This window comes from Pygocentrus nattereri, chromosome 5 (assembly GCF_015220715.1).
Source record: "Pygocentrus nattereri isolate fPygNat1 chromosome 5, fPygNat1.pri, whole genome shotgun sequence".
NCBI classification, from domain to species: Eukaryota; Metazoa; Chordata; class Actinopteri; order Characiformes; family Serrasalmidae; genus Pygocentrus; species Pygocentrus nattereri.
The window spans coordinates 39,294,059-39,315,229 of NC_051215.1; the positions used below are offsets into that span (position 1 = coordinate 39,294,059).

General features: G+C 39.3%; 2 protein-coding genes across 2 annotated transcripts in view; both read right to left on the reverse strand.

The window, feature by feature from the left end:
* fbxw4 (F-box and WD repeat domain containing 4) overlaps positions 1-3,214 on the reverse strand; it is a 30,919-nt gene extending 27,705 nt beyond the window's left edge. The window contains exons 1-2 of the mRNA XM_017722901.2: positions 2,789-3,214; positions 108-203 (exon numbers count right to left, since the gene is read on the reverse strand). Coding sequence (XP_017578390.1) covers positions 108-203; positions 2,789-2,973 — 281 coding nt within the window. The 5' untranslated portion in view covers positions 2,974-3,214. The remainder of the gene's footprint in view (positions 1-107; positions 204-2,788) is intronic.
* Positions 3,215-9,677: 6,463 nt separating this feature from the next.
* Positions 9,678-15,230, reverse strand: fgf8a (fibroblast growth factor 8a). Its single transcript, XM_017722889.2, has 5 exons — positions 14,521-15,230; positions 14,382-14,418; positions 13,481-13,661; positions 11,694-11,800; positions 9,678-10,215 (listed from the first exon to the last, which is right to left on the reverse strand). Exons 1-5 carry the CDS (start codon positions 14,550-14,552, stop codon positions 9,940-9,942), a joined length of 633 nt encoding a protein of 210 aa, XP_017578378.1. The 5' UTR covers positions 14,553-15,230; the 3' UTR covers positions 9,678-9,939.
* Positions 15,231-21,171: the final 5,941 nt, after the last annotated feature.

A 21,171-nucleotide genomic window follows, 5' to 3' on the forward strand; every position in this document is an offset into this window, starting at 1 on the left:
ATTTATGTTTTACACAACGCCCCAACTTCATTGGAATTGGGGTTGTACTATATGAGGTGCTCTGCTGAAGGTGTTATTATTAGATGTACAAAAACAACACAACTCACTTAATCTTCCATTTCAGAAGGATATCTTTACGACAAACACCTCGACTCCAATTCTGGGATATCTTCACTCTGTCCTTTAACAGAATAGTAGGATACCTGAAAGGATTAATGAAAGATTTTAATGTTTATTTGTAGGGCAATAATAATAATAAAAGCTGCATTTTAAGAAATGCCTTTCTGTTTTAAGAAGGAAAACAGGTGCACAAAAGTGTTATGATATCAACAAGACACAAGACAAAAACAAAGAATTTCAAAGTATTTTTCTAGTATATTACATATTTGATTCCTACTTTACTGCAAGCCTGCTGTGCGAACATGCAGTGCTCTAATTAATGTGGTTTGCTGTCAAAACTTTGAGGATTCATTTCTGCTGGGGATTAACATCTGAGCGCTAATCTTAATTTATCTTACACTGCACTAGCTTTGGCTTTGGCAGGGGCTTAAAAATAAAAATAAGATACAGAACTGCAAGGCGACTGTATGTCAGCATATTTAAAAGTCCATTTGTGACAGTTATTTCAATGCTTATGTTAGTCTGAGGCTCCAGAATGTAATTGCTGTGCCATTTAATGTGGAACAGAAAAATTCAAACAAGAAGAGGTGAAAGAAGACAACACAGAAGCTGACTTCAGCTTCATTGAGAGTTAAAAGGCATGAGATGAGAAGGTCACTCTGTTTAAAAAAAGTTTAAAAAAAACAACTTAAAAGCTACTAAATGTTTCAAAACTGAATGACATACAAATGCAAATATCACAAACATTGCTCTATAGTCAAAGAACTGCTTAAAAAAAGATTTCCCACAGGGATCAGTAGTGCGCACAGATGAATGTACAGACACAACAAATCACAGTGGAACTGACAAATTCTTAAGCTTTATGCCACACAACCACATTGTGTTTTGTCTATATAGTACAGCTCTAATATCCATTAGGCCGAACAGTGGTCACGTACCTAGCACACAAACAAAAACTATTTTGCCGAAATTTTAAATTCATCTTGGTTCACCTTTCTGGTCTCTTTTACTGGTTATAATCTGTCTGTCTGGTGAACTGCATTTGTCAAAATTCATCTCAAACTTACAAATAAAATATGGCTAGATTTATTTGTTGTAGACATCCAATACTTATATTAGTTCACTTCCATGCTCCAACATTTTTCTCAGGAATTTGCACACACAAAAAAAATTTCTTCTGGCTCATTTTTCATTTATTTATACACACACACCCTTTATGTGTGTGTACGTGTGTGTGTGTATGCTAGGAATGCTGCATCGGTAATATAGAAGAAAGGATCACCCAATATGGAGATAAAGAATAAAAAATAAAAACTGAGCAAACTGGACAAACAACATAAAAGCAGTTACATTCAATGAACAACCTACTATACAGCCATTTATCATGGCCTACATCTACCAGCATTTCTGACAAAAAGCATGCCAGACATTTTAGAATTTAACCTTACAGTGTAATGTTGTGTCACACCAAAAGACTATATAATTGCTTCAATTTCTAACAATTCTTGAAAATTCTTTTAATAAATATTTAATAAGTATTTGAGCTAAAACGTATCATCTGCTCAGACAATGTGAGCTTAAAAGGCAACTTCCAACACAGAATGCAACCACACTAAATGCCAAGGGTAATACAGAAGCAATACATTCATGAATTTAGTATGTATAAGACATGTGATTACTATGCAATTCTGAACACAGCCAAAATCTTTTGTACTTCTCGACTAAAATGTGTGTCCACACACATTTCATTTTGTGTGTCAGAGGACCCGACAGAACTGAAAATCAGCAGGCAAACACAGGAAGCACTTCGGGGTGTGGCAGATGACCAAGAAAAGTTGGTCATATTAACAAAGATAATACTTCAGTTATAGTTTTCTCTTTGTAGTATATAAGGGTACTGTCAGTGTAGTTACTTGTCTAAATGTGTCTGGAAGGGATTTCCTATAAACATCAACCTGAGGGACATTATTTTGGGATCAGATGAAAACGAGTCATGCCACACACCTGTCACTTCTTTGAGATTCAAGCTAATCTCATTCTAGATTCATTCTAGAGTGTGTCTGTTACTGTGCTTTCCTGCTTGTTGACATATAACCTGTAAGAGGAGCATGGGCTTATCAAAGTGACACCACTTCACAACGAATTTAAGCAACCAAACAACCACAAAAAAGGCTTCTTGGAAGGCAGAACTAAATAGAAACACTTCCTTCTAATGCCTGCCTAAATGTTTGTGAAACGGTTATAAATACCTAAGCTAGACGTAAAATGTGTCACGTTAGCTGCTGTCATCAACTTAAGTGCTCGGGTGACGTTAGCCTAGCTAAGCTGCTAGCTTTGCTAGGTAACGCTAGAGTGAGCAAAGCTATGTTGCTTTGCTACTCGACAAGCTTTAAAACTGAGCTATATGCTACCGACAATACGCTATTAATTTAATTTATTTACATCAGCTATTAAGGATTTGGGTTGTTTTATTAAACAGGTCGACACGGGCTAAAGCAAAACGCTACACATAATGCTGAATTACAAACTACGCTGTTTCTTGTGGGATCTCGTATGTTAACCAGCACTCTCTACGGAACTTACGGAGCCTTGCTGCGTGATTCATGCTTGGAGGCCCGCGTTAGCCAACTAGCTGACTAGCTATTCACTCTTTGAAATAGATTCTTACAGGTCTGGTCCTTGTCTTGTCATGCCGGTGTTGATAAAGTCTTTTGCTATCCTCCTCCAAACGCCATCGCGGACGGTAAAGTGGTGGCTTCTCTTGCAAACTTGAGAGAGGCGACACAGCGATTTGTAGTCCAAGTACGACAAGATGAGGTACAGAACATCGTCGGGTAACTGAAACAGAAACATTGCGGCTCCTTCTCACACTTGATGTCTGTTTACCGTTAGCTATTAACGTGTATTTGCGTCGACGTAAATTAACGTCTTTACAGCTGAATAATTGATCGGTTTTAGGCAAATGTATACAGAATCCCATTTTTTCAGATCGTGTAAACACAGTCAGTGGTGGGAGCCATTCCTCGTGAAAGCAAGTCACGTGAGTTGTGTTGTAGGAAAAGTAAACAGAAAATCACATCCACTTTACAGGGGGTTAGTAGGCTGTGAGATTTTGAATTTTCTCGGCTTTTCTGCCTTACTGTAAGGAAAGTAGTATGGCTACAGACAAATATCATTGCTGTTAAATCCTATTACAGTCAGGAGGTCGAGTAAAGGTTTAATAATAGGAAGCAGATTATGCTGATGTTCTAGAGATGTAAAAATGACTGGAAGACATACACATAAAACGTAGGCTGTTGAATTACCTGACTCAGACCAACTTTATATATACACAACAGCAATCCACTCCATCAGTCTCAGTCTCAAAATGAATAGTATATAACATAAACGTTCCAGAACACTTAATAATAATCATCATCATCATAATTACAATAATAATAATAATAATGATAATAATAACAATAATAATTGTCATTTGTAATGTTTTTTCTAATACCTAAATCACAGACAAAAATCATCCAGAGTCACAATTAATTAATAAGACAAGACAACAACACGCAAGTCATACCTACAAGACCCACAAGATGTTGTGCTGTCCTCTACAGTGGAAATTAGTCCAAGCTGATTTTAAACTGGCCTCTGTTTCTTCAGGAACTGATTTACATCTCATTTCACATCTCTTAATTTTCTGCCCCAAACAACGATGCATGGTGTGTACGGAAATTTGATATATGATAGTGATGAGTTTGCATGGAATTCTATTCAGAAAGCAGTGAATGGCCCCTGGTCTTCAAACTGAGCTGCCATGTGTACATGCACCATTTTAATGACTGGAACCAGTGCCTGTTTCAGTGCTTTTCCGGTGTCATTATGAAATGAATTATTTGACTTCTATTCGTAGAAAGGTATACAAGCTAGTATTTCTGCAGTAAAAGTGGCTGTAGCCGAGGCTTCTTCTTGTCTTTTCTCTCCTTCTCTGTTTGTGTTCTCGCTTTCTATAGACTTGATTTCTCTGAAGACATGCTCAGTTGCTTGTGGAATGCAATTTTGTTCTTTTCTTCATTTTAGCTTTTTTTCCAAATCCTCTCCGTGTCCACCCCTCACTTTGGCTCCATCAGTGGCATTGATGTGTTTCTTCTTCAGCTTTTTCGTTTTTGTATGGCAAGCCTTTTTGACTGGGGAGTCCATCTTATGTAAGCATTCAGTGCTTGTCATTGTATGACACATTTTTAAATTAGCCCCACAGTGGGCCCATTTGATCTTCGGTTATGGTATGTGATTGTCAGAAATGCATCTACTTGATAGCTGCTTTTGTTCGGAAAGAAGTGGTAGCTTGACCTCAACCTATTCAATGTGATGACTAAGTAGTTCAGTGTCCTCCAGACACTGACATTCTCTCTCCTAACTAGTTAATGAAAGCAATGAAAGGTTAAAGTTATATTAGATTTATTTTATACTGTTTTAGTTTAGAAGGCAATTTGTATTATTATTTTCTTTATTATTTGTTGTTTAGCTTTCAAAAAATTTGTTTGAAAAATATTGGGCCTCATTCACCAATAATTCTTAAGAAGACATTTCTTCTTAAAACCCACGTATGCAGTTTTCATTAAGATTCTGACGTACACCAATGTTTTCATATTTGAGATTTGTTCTTAGGCAAGAACAGAATCTACACACACTTTAGAGAACAAAGGTGTGAACAGCTCTATGCTTTAGGAAAACATCATGAATCTGATGTAGACTTATTCTTAAAACCTTTCTCAAGAACACATTTAAGAAGAAACTTAAGAAGATATTGGAGAATGAGGCCTGTTGTTCTATTACTCTTTCATTAATTATACCAGTGTCATCAGTGCATGTGGTAACATATCATCAGTGTCAGATCAAAACTTCACAACTAAATATTTCTCATTTAAAATTTTTTTTCTTAAACATAATTTGAAAACGCTCAACGTTTACATTTTCATGCTGAATGAATCGGTAGAAATGGCACAAAATAGCTAGGAAAAGATTTTGTTATGTTAACATGCACTGAAAGTTAAACATTTTATGAAAGTTACCATTTTTGAGATACAATTTTTTGTTCCAAAAGTGCCAATATGCGAAATGACCATTATAAGTTTCTGAGATGTGTATTGTGTAAACTATAAATTTTTGATTTAATTGAATCTGTATTGTAAGTATCAGAGCTTGTTTTATAAGCAGTTTTTGTTTAAATACAATATTAAATAAATAAAGTCTTCTATGATGTTGTTGGTCGTTTTTGAAAATAGTGATGAAGATGAAGCCTTTCTATCACATATCATTGACTTTGTGCATATCAAAGAAGTACACTGTCATTGCAAACAGAACATTTGAGGCTTTGATCAGCTACACAGCATTTAAGTGAAATATGCATCCGCTCAATAAGTCAGCTGTTGAAATTCAGGCACTGTGAATGGCCATGTCCCCAATACTCAGGCTTCTAAAAAATCATTTATGGTTGACTTTCCAGCTGAATTGACATGACTGAAAGGAAATGAAGAAGGAGGGGGGACTCCCCTTTTGATCTCTTTAGAGGGGTGCAGGGTGCTCTGTGTGGCTGGCAAATACATTTAGCCTGTAATTGTTCAGAACATTCTGACAATCAGTCTTAGAAATGCATGAGCAAACAAAGATTACAGATCCAATTGGAAAAGTCAACAGGTCTTCCATAAGTTCCATTTATAAACAATTAAAGTGTCGGGACTCATCTCTTTAATCAGTGTTTGTATTTCAATTACGTCTTTCAGTTTGGCTGCTTGCTGGTTCATACAACATACATCTTGCTTATTTATATAGATGTATTGGTTTATTTGAAATACAAATAATTTGATAATTGTTTTAAACGCCCTGTATGCTTATTCTTGGATGGCTGAAGTTAATACATTTTCAACATGTCTTGACTTTTTTCCATTTTTGACAGTTTAGAGATCTCTGGATTTTGGTAATGTATGTTTGCTAGTAGTTTGTTTTGTGTTAAAAAAAACATTTGCTTACTTAGTGAATGGGCCTGATTTGGACTAAAAGGGTTTACTTATATAATTTCCAAAACACGTTTCCTCAATTGAGCTCCTGTTTGCAGGAAAGATTTTATGGATAGAGTAAAGCAGAATGTGAAGACACTGCTTAGAGGTCTGGGTCATCCCATTCTCTCACTCTGGCATTCTACAGGTTCAGCAGGGGGCCTTGTACAAGTCTAAATTGCTCCCTAAGCAAATTAAGAAGGTAGCTCTGTTTGTTTATCTGGGGTTAAGGATGACGGTTGCAGCTCAATAAAATGGATGAAAGCAGTTTTGCGTCCCCTTTTTTCAGTGGAATTGCACCTCATTTACATGGCATCACAAGCTACACAGAAGGTGTGATTTTTCCCACAACCTGCTGGATCCCTCTGGTTTCTACAATTTTATGGTTACTGAGACAAATTCAACGGGAAACCACAGCCAGATAATACAGGATGACCGTGGCAAATCATCAAGCCCTGTTAATCAGTAGTGGTCACCTTAAATGTGAAAGCTACAGGGAGTCTTACATGTTCTTGTGGAGGAAATCTATGTGTTGTTAAACAATAAAAATAAACATATGTATAATGCTTATTTCAAATTTTGAGGTGGAATGTTGCAAAACTGTGGTATTTTTGAAGATATTTTAAATAAAAAAATAACTCTCTTTCCCTATATTGACTGTCTGCTCTATATTTGGATGGACAGTGGACAAAATACTTCTACTGTGATTAGACTGCTATTTTTTTCCGATTCCATGTACCCCTAAATGTATAAACATTATTTTAATATGGAATGCATTTACAAAAACAATACATTTTAAAGATTGCCTGTATATATATATATATATATATATATATATATATATATATATATAGCCATACCAGGTTAGATTTATGTGTACAATAATAATGTATGCATTATATAATGACATTTAATATATTCTCTGCTTCATTTCCTAAATGATCAGTATTTTATACTTAGAAATGTTATGCCTATAAAGTACTATCTTGAGGATTTGGTTATTCTAGAGGTCAGTGTAAGTTTCTACTAACGGGCTCAAGTAGAGTTGAGTGTGGCTAGAATACATGTAGAAAGGCTTAGAAATGCTGTGCTGCAGAGAGCCCTGCTGAGCTACTGGCCTTTCCACAGGTTTGACCCCTGCACCCCGGGTCAGCTACTAGCATAACATGAGGCTGACCACATGGTGGACTGCGCCATAAAAACTGTCAGGTTTTACTAATATACCTGCAAAAATATACATAATGCTAATTTAACACTATTGCTAATTTCTTCAACATAAGAAATGATTAATTTGAGTGAAATCATAATGTCTATCCTTTGCAGATATATATTACAAACTTAATGTGATAATGGTTCACTGTCACTAGAGGGCCAAACTGTTAATGCATTTAGTGCTAATCATAATTTATATGTGTTACATCATCTCATTATATCTATATTTCATGGATCATTTTATTCAACTGAGTGATTCTTTTGCATTAATTTGTGTGACAGGCACAGAGGATCCATTAAGGATCTTCAGCTCTTCTGTGTGGCACTCGACCGCCGTCCTAATTCTCATTCGCTCAGTGTCTTCTGTTCTCTGATCTTGGCTTTTGGCTTCTTAGGACCCTGTCCGCAAACACACACTGCCATCCACGAACAAAACAGACTCTTTCAATCAGATTAAGCTACAGGGTGTTAAAGGTCTAAGATTAAAGAAAAACACCTGTCTGATGGCAAGGAGCCAGGGCTGAGGAGCTGCAGCGTGTCCAGTTCAACTAGAGGAGAGGCCAAACAGCGCTGGACCCCTGTAGAGACTGCCCCACTGAGCTGTTGACCTGTGCTGAGCCACTCCAAACAGACCGGGGGAGATGCCTTTACATGCTACCTTCATCTCTGGCTCCACTGGCCACTAACCAGAAGGGTTACACAAACAATCATGGTATTTATTATGACGTAATTACATAATGGTAAGTTGTTCGATACCAGACTACACTCTTTGTAGGCAAAAGCATTCTCTGGAACAATGACATAGATAAACCATGTTCTCTAAAAACCATTCAATTTATGGCTAAGGCGTGGCATTTCCAAAGTTTTATTAGACTTTTGTTAGGTGTAGAACTTACAACTTAAATTACATGCTACTATAACTTAAAAAGCCAAATTGCATTGTAGGCCATGTAGTTATTGAATAGTAAGCTTTTTTTATTATGAGATAAAGAGGCTCTTTTGTAAATGTTGTATACAAATGTAAAGAAGCTCTACATAATGATTTAAAGGTTATTCCTAGAACCATATAGTCTAAGCCAAAAATCGTTTAGAAACATTTGTTATCATGGAAAACTGAACTCCCACCCCCACCACCACCACCTTTGAAAAAAAAAAAGCTTGATGTAGTTTCATGTAGCCTATATGTTCACTTCCTTGTCTGTACAGTCAATTCATGGAAACTAACCCCTTTAGAATGAATTGTTTTTGTGATGTCATGAATGCCACATTGACCTATTCTGTCTACAGCAGTTTAGCCCCACCCTCTCACACTAAAGTTAAAAGGTGTGTTTTAGCATGGACTTTTTTTTTTTAAATGAGGCACAGTACAGGGCAGCCAATCAGAACAGAGGTAATTTACACAGCTCAGTCTTAAAAGCACAGAACAAAACAAAAATAGGCTGTTCAGTACTAAGTAAGAGAGGTTGGATGTTCTTGTGAAAAAAGCAATTATGTTTGTTTTTGATAGAAGAGCCCACACAAACAATTTAAAGCATTCTGTTTAACTCTTTAAGACAGTGTATTGGGGCATATTGTGCAGAATAATGTTCGCAGCTCATTTTTAACTTGCATGTTAATTTGAAACAGGCATGTGCAGTTTAGGAAAGCTATTTGGACTCCCCCCAAATAAAGCTGCCATGATAGGATGGCATGACAGTCAAACAAAGAGCATAAAATGAGAAGAATGAAGAACTTTGTACCAGTATTCTAAGGTAAATTTATTACACATTTTAAATAAATATTTCCATCATTAAAATTATTTTACACATCCTCAAATAAAAAATATATTTATATATGTATAAAAAACAGACAGACAAAATGCAACAAAGAACAAAAAGGCTTTCCTACGTTTCTTACAATGCATTTATACACCTTGAATTTACAGCTGAAACCACGGTAGGAAACATGTGATTATCAAAATGTAGCTGCCACAAATTCTAAACGGATTTAAAGCTGTATTTGCTTTAACTGTGTTTATCTCAAGAACGTTCCAGAACCAAGAGAGGTTACTCAGATGAGCTGGGTGTCTTATCACTGGGTGGTCGAGAGGTGCCTTGGCTGTATGTGTAACCGAACACAGCCTTCTTTTGTCAGTGCATTCTCTCAGGCCCTTCAAGTCCCCATGAGCAGCAATATGAAGAGTATAAATTACTCTAAAACTGTCAAAACACAACAAAACAAAACCAAAAAGAGAGATGGTGAAGTCCGCACACTACTAAAATGTCAGCTCTGCCATCTGACATGTATCTCAAGTCATGTGCTTCGCTTTACTAAAATTTTACACAGGTCAGTACTAAAAGTCTGGAGTACAAAAATAGATCTCTTTTTCCTTGTTTTTTTTCATTTGCAGAGTGTTTTTTTTTTCTTTCTAAAAAAATCATTAAAAAACAAACTAATTGTTAGGTATGTTAATGCTCAGTACAAAAACTGTTTTAGGAGTCCATAAGGGGAGATTCTGTTCAGTATCTGAGATGGTATTTTTTTCTCTCCCTCGCTGTCTCCCTCTTCTCTCCTGCTTCACTCTTCAGCGCTCTCCTGAGTAACGGGTGCGTTTAGTCCGTCTGTTGAAAGGGTAATTGATGAAATCAAAGGGTCTGTGCTCTGCAATGTGGTGTCCTTTGGGCAGTCGCTTCATGAAGTGGACTTCCCGCTGGTGTTGCCTGGTTTTGGAGCCCTTGCGGGGTCTTCCTTTGCGTGTGAACGCCATGTACCAGCCCTCGTACTTTACATTCTGGAGAGCTGTGTAGTTGTTCTCTAGCACGATCTCTGTAAAAATGCAGTCTTTCCCCTGACCGTTCCTCTGCGAAGAAGAAAGGAAAACAGCAGATTCAGAAACTGAGTTGTTCTTAAGTCCAAAAAAAGGTAAAATGATAAATTATTAATGGGAGCTCTGAAAATCTATCGAAAGGTATTTGCAGAAAGTCTGCCCTAGAGTAGAAGTGAGGCTTCCCCACATGCACACGGCATATGCTTAAGTCATTATAGTTCAAGATCAAGAGAGAGAGAAATGACAGCAGTAACCAATGACTTTCCCCCTTTGGTAAACACCAATGCAGATTCATCCTCTGAGATAAATGGTTTCTTCCACCTTGGGCTGCTCACAGGTCAATAGTTTAAAGCTTTGTATTAGAGAAGAAAATATTTTCATAGATGCTTTAATTTTACATTCTTGTTGGCTATAGAAACCCGACTATGATCATAACACTGCATTTATCAAGACATGTCTAAGAAAAATACTAGGCCAGTCGTTGTCTTCTCACTGTATAGTCTGAAGTGAAAATAACTGACATAACATTATTGGTCCTGATATTTTCTTCTTAAAGAACTAACCAAGGAAAAATACAGCATCTCATGTATTTTTATCTGATTCTCAATTAATCCAATATTGGTTATCTGTAACTTCTGTAGGGGTTCTCACTGTATGCTCTGAGTATTAGCTGACATAACATTAATGGACACAATCAGTCATTATGTTCTACAGATCCACTCCTCTCAGGAAGTGCATCAGCTCTGTGCCATACCAACAGAGCCTCGTGAGCTCAGCCTGCCAAATCGGCAACACATCAACACCTTAAACCGGGTGTGCAAACCTATCTCCAACCTCTTAACAAAAAGGGCCATTAAAAATAAACCTTACGTCCATCACCAAATACATTTCCTCTTATATCCACCAATAAAAAAACAACAACAAACAAAAAAACTCTCTCATGCAGGCTGTCGTTGGGCGGCCAATATGTCAGATAGCATAAGATCAGGGGTGCCAAGCAGATGGTCCACCTGGCAGGGTGCTGGGAGGTGGGGGCCGAGTCTCCATCCCACTTTATTACCATTCACAGCAAGAAAGAGGCACAAATCCACCCTGGAACAAGAGTGCCCAGCTAAAAAAAGGAGGAAAGATCCTATTCCTTACACTCCATATCCCATACTGCAACCCAGGAAAGGCCTTGGAGCAAACTGTAAGCATTTACCAGACAAAAGGAGAATGTGTCCGAGGAAGCTTTTTATTTGCTTACAACTTTCTCTCCACCGGATGTTGTGTTTTTACTATCATAATGCTTCATAGCATGAATGGATGGGAGATGTGTACTCCATGTGATGGAGTTACATTACATTACTCCATGTAATGTTCCTTCTCTAAATACAAAATTTATTTGATGCCTTCACCATCACAACCAATCCATACAATGTATCCGCTTAATCCCAACATTGCCGAATATCAATCTGTGTCAGAACAGGAGCTGTGACACAGAGCTTCTTCAGTATGTGTTTTCTGCTTACCTTGCCAATCAGCTTTCCTCTTCTATTCATGCAGATGTAGAGTCCTGTCTCAGCTCCTTTAATGCGAACTCGGCTGCCAAATGTGTCTGTCTCCACAATGAGCTTTGCTGTGAAATATAAAAAGACACACAAATATAAATTTCATTTGTAAACCTTTGCATTTTAGTCATTTTATTATGCAAAGATTTTTTAGCATACTGTCTATAAGAATTGCACATGCACACATACACACTCGCAAACCCACAGGGGCTATTTCTCAGGATTTATGCAAGTCTAAATTCTTTCAAAATGATAAAAACAGGTGGACCTCAATTCTTCGGCAAAGAAAAAAGCCACCCTGGCAATGCTGTTGAGGCTATTAAAATAAATATGCACGTCTTTTTAGCATACACATTGAAATCATCTTCATCAGATGCTATGTTTGACTAGATGATCAGTTTTAAAATTCAGAACATTCACATTTATAAAGCTAAAATGAAGTATTCATGCCAAGTACACAGCACTTAGTTGTATAATAGACAACATTTTTATCTTATAAATTCTATAAATGATGAGATGCTGAATTAGTGCAAATGAAGTAGCATTTCTTAAAATAAATAAATCCAAATAACAACCACAATCCAATAAGTCATCTATGCAAGTGTCCTGGAAGATGGTTTCTACGAAAGTCACCCTCCCATGATACATGTTCTTCATGCCAAGAATTAGCACTTGCGGCCCCTCTTTGATTCAGCTCCCATGCTCTCAGTGATCGTAAAGAGTTACGGTTCAAACGGAGGGGGTCAGATAACCTGCTGGTGCAGAGCCTAACCACAAGCCCACGAGCTGCAGTCAGGCTTTGGCCTGAGCTAACAACCCTGCTGTCTCTGCAACATGCTCAGGTGACATGGATGTCACCAAAGCCGGAGCCAGCATTTCCTGAAATACCTCAACAGCACTAGTAATTACAAGGCTTTCTGATGTGTGGAAGCCACATATGAGAAAGCTGCTACTGGAGCTTATCCAAGACCAAACATACCGCATATTAAAGGAGCAATGGAAACTTGTGTTTCTAGCCTACATAATTACAACTCTATGCAACACCCTGAGCATCAAGAAAATAAGTAAACGTTTTTAAAGTTAAACAAATGAAAGCTGCTTTCCTAGACAAGGGTTCATTTTCTTTAAATGGTTAATCTCCATTCGAAATCCTATGTAGTCAGGACTAGGTTTAATTCCTGTCTGGGAAACTGCATGGCTCCTAAAATGCATTTATCTGATAATAGGAGCTGTGTAAAAATACATAAACATATAGTGTATATGTTATAAACATATAAACAAAAATGGTCTCTTTTTTCAAGCTGGACTATTTAGCTTTTGCTTCTTGGGTTCCTGCAATACTAAAAGCCCTAAACGTGAGCAACACAAATGCACATGTAAAAGCCAGAACTGCTCCCCACATATTTTCAACCCAGAGTTAGTTCAGAAAAAAGGAAGGAACGTTATTCAGGAAATGTTCAGGAGGTTGGAGTAAGATGAGTCTTAATGGCTCTTCCAGACTCCCTCTCTAGAGAGTCACCTTCAGAACAATCTAGAATCCATTTAACCTTTTTTACACGCCACAATTTCTTTTTCAGCTTCTTTTTCGATGACCGCGTTCCTGCGTCACCTCACAGCATAGCCAAACAGGTAGGCAGCGTCTATTATACATTACAACTGGACAGAGCAACAACAACAAAAAAAAGTCCAGAATTCACCAAGCACAAAACACAGCATCGATCAAAGCGCTAACATGAGGCGGTTCTCACCGTGAGCGTCTCCGTCCTCGGCCATGGCGTTGATCTTTTTGTTGGCCAGGACTTGGACGTGCTTGCCGCTGGTTCTGCTGTAAAGCTGGTAGGTCCGAATTAGTCTCCGGCTCACCCGGTCCGTCACCCTACTTTGCTCATTCACATGCTGTGTAAAATTAGGCGGGGACTGAATGGTTACCTGTCAGAAATTAAGTACGACATAATCAATACCTGCAGAATTGCCTCATTAGGCTTTGGCAGAGGCCTATAAATTGTGCGAACATTAAAAGGACTGCATACAGTGAGCCAGCAGCGCGAATTGCATGAAATGAATAAATATCACAGCTTAGCGTTTCACTCTAAAAGCAGGAACCGCTCTAGCTGAGGTCTTCCAGCGCAGCGCTGCCTGCGTAAACTTTTCCTCCGCGCGCCCTGTGCGCTTCACCTTGGCGCGGTACCTGCGGGCTGCGGCGCGTGCGGCGCGAGCCCTGCACTGCGAGAGCCAGCTGAGCGCTAACGACATCTACGCACGCACGCGCACACTTTTCTCTTCACTTTTGCATTTGTAACCAGTGACCAGTGCTGGACTTCTGGAACTCACCATTCAGACTTTTTCTTTTTTTACATGCTGAGTATGCTTTGGTCTACACGTGCACTATAACAGGCCTACAGTACAATAAGCAGACTTGCAAAGAAGGTTCTTAAAAGGTTCACTGATAAAAGGTTCTTGGCACGATGAAATCGTTCTTCAGATGGATGGAGAAGGTGTTGTATATGGTTCTATACAGAACTCACAGTTACCTTTACTATTTTTAAGAGTCTTTTATTTAAAGTGTGTAATTTCATGCAATTAAAGTCTGGCCACATGTCGTACCATAACAGCTAAAAAAGGGAATGTAATGGGTGTAAATCTACATACCTGAGCATAGTAGCAGAACGCAAAGAGGTGAAGAAATCTGGAGAAAAACAAAACAGAGAGTCTCAGATTAATAAACTGCCACCGAGCAAACCGCAGGGTTTAAATGCGTAAAAGTGCGCAGGACGCGCAGGATACTCACAGATAACTTAACCGTGACGGAATGAATCTCATTGTGGATTGAGGAACGGGCCGCAGAGATAAAAGTCAGCGCACCGGATTAGCGCGTGATGTGAAGGACAGATAACAGCTCGGCTCTTCCACTGGACGCAGGGGAGCTCCTCTCAGCCAAAGCCTGCGCGCGGACATCCAAAAGCGCGGAGGCACAAGGCGACGATCCGATCAGCGGGAGGACAGGAGAAACGTCCGGGGGAGAAGCTGCTTCAGGCAGAGCGACTATGCTCCTTTACAAAGTCTGATCTAAGTGCACTTAATGCGAAAATGTCCGAGCTTTCCAAGTTACAGTACACAAGTCGTGATGTTACTACTAGATGTAGTACACTGTCTGCACGAAGAAGGTGAAAAAAAGTCAACCAAGCAAATGCCAAGTCATGTTGTCCATCAGAAATGACAGTAAAAATGCTGCCTCTCCGCGCTGAGTCGTCGGTAAGCTCCAGGAGGGAGTCCTTGGACGTGTGGGTGTTTGTTTGTATATATGTGTGTGTGTGTGTGCTGGATGTCAGGCAGCAGGAGCAGGACGGTGCATCTCGTGCTGATGGTGGCTCTCTTCAGAAAAGCAGTGGTGCTGGGACTCAGTGGCCTCCTCTCTTATTCTCCCCTCCTCTTCTCCCACTGCCAGGCTCCAATGTCAACCCCGCTCGCGCGCACGGCCTTGGTTCAAATGGTAGGTTGGTCCTGGAGGAACAAGCCCCCTCCTTTTTCAACAGAACAAAAGCGACAGCCGCCCCCCCCCCCCCAACACCTCCTCCCTCCCCCTGAATTTAAAGTATATTTCACCTGAGTTGAGAAGCAGATCTATCTGGGAGTCTAACTCTGTGCAGGGCGCGAGGGATTCACGCTTAATTGGACTATATTGATGAAACTCCCTCTCATTGCCTGCACAGAGCAGATTGAGCTCCTGTGCAGAGATACCCGAGTCAGCGCGCTGCTGGCGCTGGGCAGAGCTGACCGCGTGTGAATGAGAACAGCAGAACAGCCCAAACAGTGAACTGCTCCCAGCACTCTCACTAACCAGGGCAGCAGGTTAGCTTAGTTAATTTAGATCTGGAGCTCAGGATTCTGCGCAGCGGCGCACACATCCACCACCCCTCCCTCCCACACCACCACACCACAGCACTCGCTCCCTTGAGACTTGTGTATTGTCAAAGAGAAGCGTGAGACATTAAAAGGATTACAGACGATTAGCGTTTTTAAAACGTCACCCTTCTTTAGCTGCTCCCTGAAGAACGACACACTTTTATTATCTTCTTTTCTCTTTCTCTAAACATCAGTCCACATTCTCAGTGAATGTTGGGGGACGTGACCAAATCACACCGTGCAAAAATTAGAGACGCATGAAGTTTTTTTCCTCACTCGCCAAATCATTTTGGTCGTTTATGCTAACGAAAGGTCAGCTCAGGTCATCGCTCACAAATTAATCATCCAGTTTGACTTTATATGTAATCGCCATAAAATCACTTCACTCAACCCTCCACCTTTGCTGATGGCCCGTCATTAATTAGGCCACCTCCAGCGCACATAAGCTTTTTGCAGCCATTCAGTTTGTTAAATAGCTCAAATGAAGTATGGCCGACGCCCAGAGGCTGGCTAATTTAAAGGGTTAACTATTTACAAGCGAAACTTTTTTGATCAAGACATGTTTGTGAGATTGGGTGAGTAAATGGTGATGTAAGGCCCCAATGTCAAGATTGAATTAAAATACATCATTACTGCGGATCTAAGACGGAATATGAAGAGAAAACCAGTGAGATGATCAGGTGTGTAACAGAGCCTGACCCCTTCTAGAGAGAGATCAGCTTGGAAAAGCAGGATTAGTAGGATATTGAAGCATTCTGTGTTATTACCACAAGGGGGCGGCACATCAAGATGGCGTTGCAATTACTTTGATTTATACTCTGGTTCACATGTATTAGCAATTCAGCAAAAAAAAAGTAAAAAAAAAATATATATCTTGGTCATTTTTAGATGGGTGGCAGGACAAATGAGTATGCCAGCAGGTTTAAAGACAGAAAGCCCAAAAGCCTGTCTGCGGTTTTCCAGTGGGAATTCTCGGATGGCATTCCCTCTCAAAAGCAAACAGAGTGAAGGGCCCACACATGCACACTTCTCTACTTCCTCTGTTTCATGCTTTGCAGAGTTGTTGTTTTTCCTCTTTTAACCTTTTTTTTGATGTGTGTGCATCGTGTTTTGTGTTGAAGTGGCCCAGTATTAATGGCCCATTAAAGTCAACAGTCTGACTCCATGCCTGAGCACTTCTGCATGGCCTAAGGCAGCACTGGGCTCCCCATTAACCCCACATCCAGCTCTCCGTCGCTCACTGCCTAACCAAGCAGCAGGATGACTAACATGGGAATGCACTGCTGCTGCATAACCCACTGGGCAGCGGGACAGTCCCGGTACTAGGAGATATGAGAGAGCAGTTATTGTACCACAACATTGACACAAACACGCTGGCCTTTGAGACTACGTCCGTACAAAGTTGCATTGAATTACCATAATACAGGCATCTGTCTTATACAATGGTTGTTTTGTGTCAGGATCATTCTACTGAATTACCTCAAGCTGCAGCCCTTAAAAAAAACAACTGAATAATCAGACCTAACATATTTACAAGGATTATAATCTATTTTATAGATTACTTGAATTATTATACTATTATTATAGGTATTAATTGAAAAAATAAAGTTAAATATAGACAAAATCATCACTTATGGGATATTTTCTATTGGGAGGCTGTCCCAAACCCTAACCCCTAATTTTTAACGTGTGAAATAATATATTTTTTTAATTTTTAAACATAAATTTTTGATCTCCTTTAAAGAGGAGTTGAAATATTTATATTTATTATGAGTTTAACTTTAAAAAAAGTCCTATGTAATCATGTCACTAATGACAAACAGAGTTTGAGTCCATAGGTGGAGCCAAATTTTAGACACACCCTGAAAATCAGTGTGTAACCTTAGGAAATTTCTCTATCGATACACAGGTTCTGCAATGAACTATAATAAAATATTATGTGGGTACAGCTGTTCACAGCAGTATTTCCTAGTCATGTACTGGCTAGTGTTTTTAAATTATGCTCAAACCTAGCTAAAATGATCACTACCGAAACAGTCACTACCATAACATTATTTAGTTTTGGTAGTGACAAAATGCAGGGCTGCCTACTTTTATATTTTCGTTAGAGCAAGATTTAAGCATGCCAGCCCTGGCTGTATCAATATATACAGATAGAATTGTTGCTTAACCTACTTCTAAAATATTAGTCTGTAACATTAAGTGACTTGATAAAGAGTGACAACATTTAAGCCTTCAGAGGAGCAAAGACTGAAAGTCCTGTCCTAGTTCAGCCCTGATCATTTGTTGTTAGCTCTCCACTGCACTGGTCAGCCTACTCTAATGAGGTCAGAATGCAGTCCAATTGCAGAGAATACAGAACACAGATCAGTTAAAAAGCTCCTGTTATTGGTAACCAGCAGAATAGCACAGTTGATTAGTCTTCCACAAAGGTCTCTCATTGGTTTGCTGTTGCTATGGATACCGGTCCCACCCTCACCAATCTGATGTGCATGCGGACAGGCAGTGACTGACTAGCTGGTGTGCTGTGCTTTACTTGTGTTCAAGTAGTCCACTGTTTTTCATCAGCAAAGCTGGTGGTTAACAGTAAAGTGGTGAAGAGTGAGAGTGTGAAATTAGACCTCAATGAATAAGTCTTACAAGCAATATGTGACAGCTGGTAGCCCTGAAAATGAAATGTCTCGTAATCCACGCAGATAGAATCTATTTTTTGCCAAATTGCCAATTAGTCATTTATCATCTAGTTATGTTTATAACTTATGTTATATGACTGATATTCTGTTGTTTCCTTCATTTAAATGAAATATAAGCTGAATTTTTTAGTAAACTATAGCAATATCATATTGTGATATGTATGTGCATCTCCCCTGCATTAGCTTGTGGAATGAGGGCACATCCCATGCATTACATTATGAAGGGAGTGTATGTTCTATCTATCTTTATCCATTATCTTTTAAAACGAGTACATATTCTATACTGTATACTCTAGAATGTTTGCGTTTAGAATGTATTTTCTAGTGGAGTAAGTAAATTGTTACTGATTTAGTGTACTTTCTGGACATAGGTGTAGGTATGCAAAAGTTTGGGCTTCCCCAGTTAAATGTGTTCCTTAACAGAGAACACAGTTGATGCACTAACAAGTACATCAGCTAACAAACACACCGGGGAAAAAATACAACTTGGCTACAAGATATGGCACATTTATACTCTATGGTATATATTTCTTACAATACATTAACTCAAATAAATAGAATTTATGCAGCACAATTTGAAAGAAATGCCATATTTAAGATCCTTGTAAAGGAAACTATTGTCATGTAACTGTAACTATATCATATTGCGATATGCATGTGAATCTCTCTTGCATTATCTTGTGGAATGTGTGCACATCCCATGCATTGCATTGCAGAAAGAGCATATGTTCTATGTGTATATCCTTATGCATTATCCTTTAAATAACCTTTAAATATCTTTTTTGTCTTTTAAAATCAACAAAACATGTAATTTGACCAGGGAGTATTCAGACTTTTGCAGGTGACTGTATAAGTGTACATGTGTGTACATGTAGCAGGGAGACTGATCAGACCAGAATGAGACTCCAGTCAAGCACATTTTTACCCTGACAGTGTTGACAACCATGTCTGATGAAGGCAAGGTGTTACCTGGTATGTGATTTCTGAATAGCTGAAATATTTGTTGCAGTGTTTTTAAACATTGATACAAGTTTTGATCTCAAAGGAATTGCCTTTATTCATGTAATATGTATTAGGTGATTCACAACACAGGGTGAATGTGTATTATGTATTAATGTGTTAAAACAAAACAATGTTCATTAAAAACTACTTAGCAGTGAAGGTGACAGTTTTTATATTACTGGCCAGTAAATCAGTGTTTCTTCTCTTGAATGCTTGTGATGTTTTTCAACACAAACCAAATCAAACCTTCTAGTAGTCACTTCTGGTCTTAAGGGCATAGCACCACAGACTTTCCTCAGAAAAAGGGACAGAAAAGCTGGAAACAAGTAGAGAGAATTAGTTTTGGTGCTGAAGCAGAGAATTAAGAAGACAGAGGAAGATAGAGTGATCATTTCTGAGAAAGACAGAGTACTAGGAGAGAGAAAAAGGAAAAGAGAGAGAAAAGGAGGGGGCAGGGCTGGAGGAGGACCCCCGTGGTGCTTGAGATGGATGTCGATGCTCCTGGGGTTAAGAGGAGGGCAGGCAGGCCCTGTGCCTGGCTGCAGGGAGTAGGCTACCTGCTGTTCACCTCTGGGGCCTGATGGCTCTTCCAGAGCGGCCCAGAGCGGGACAGGAGGGGCTGAGGGGCGGAGGAGAGACTCCCTGTCCTGGAGCACAGCGCCCGTCAATCCAGCACGTCGCCTATGACGCTGGACGTCTTCCGTCGCCCATCGCCTCGCCACGGTAACGCTTGACAGCACCCGCTTACAGTCAGATACATCAGAGGAGGGAGCCAGCAAGACAAAACACACCCCAGGGAAGAGAACTCATTTGAGTACCAATGCTGCACTGTGCCGACTGAGGGGCAGCACCATTGTTCTCACTTTTAAAGTGTCCTTTCAGAGGGCCTCAGGGTGATGGACAGGCGTCACAGCAACACACACCGGCAGAACAAATCCAGAGTGAGGGACATGTTAATTGGAGGGAGGGAAGGAAATGGATAAACAAACACACTAATAGTGAGGAACCTCGACAGCAGAGCCACAGATTAGTACAGAATGCAAAGAATGAGATTGGCCCAACGCAAGCAAATGATCTTCAAAGTAAGGTATAGTGATTTGATTTCATGGAGCCATTCACATCTGCTTATGTATGTATGTGTGGGGGGAGCCTGTGGGAGTTAAAGCCCAAATACACAAACATGGCAACAATAGCCCCTCAACAAATATCAGTGCCTCATTAGGTTATCATGACACTACCATGGAAGCTCTTTCAGTAAATCTCATAAAAAAGTTACAGATATTTCAGGTACGTTATTTGGAACTTCTCAGTACAAGGTTAAAAACAACATTTCAGTTTCTTAAAGGGTCTACAGTGATGACTTCTTGGTGAGAGAAAACTTCACTAAGCAAAAGAAACAGATTTCCATCTATCAGCCCTCACCTTCTCAGAAGAAGGAAAAAAAAAAAACTTCACACACTTTTTAAAACTCAATCATGTAATAAAAGCTGTGAAATCGTTTGACCACCCCATTAACGAGCAGTCATTTTCCTTGTTCTTATCCCTCTGTAGCAACAGCACTAGAGGAACACTCTTTCGCAAGTACAGAGCTCGTTAAATAAGTACCTTCTAAAATATTTAGCCATATGGAGGAAGGTCTTTCCCTGGCATCTACTTATGAAAATCTCTGGCTGCAGATACAGTAACTTATTCCCATACTTAAGTCAGTGTTTTTTTCATAGCCCCACTGGGTTCGCCCAAATATACCTTTTTTTTTCACTGGCCATATGTTGGTAATATGTATACCATATGAACATGTTGAACAATATGGTTTTAGCATCTAGCATTCTGCCATTGTTGAA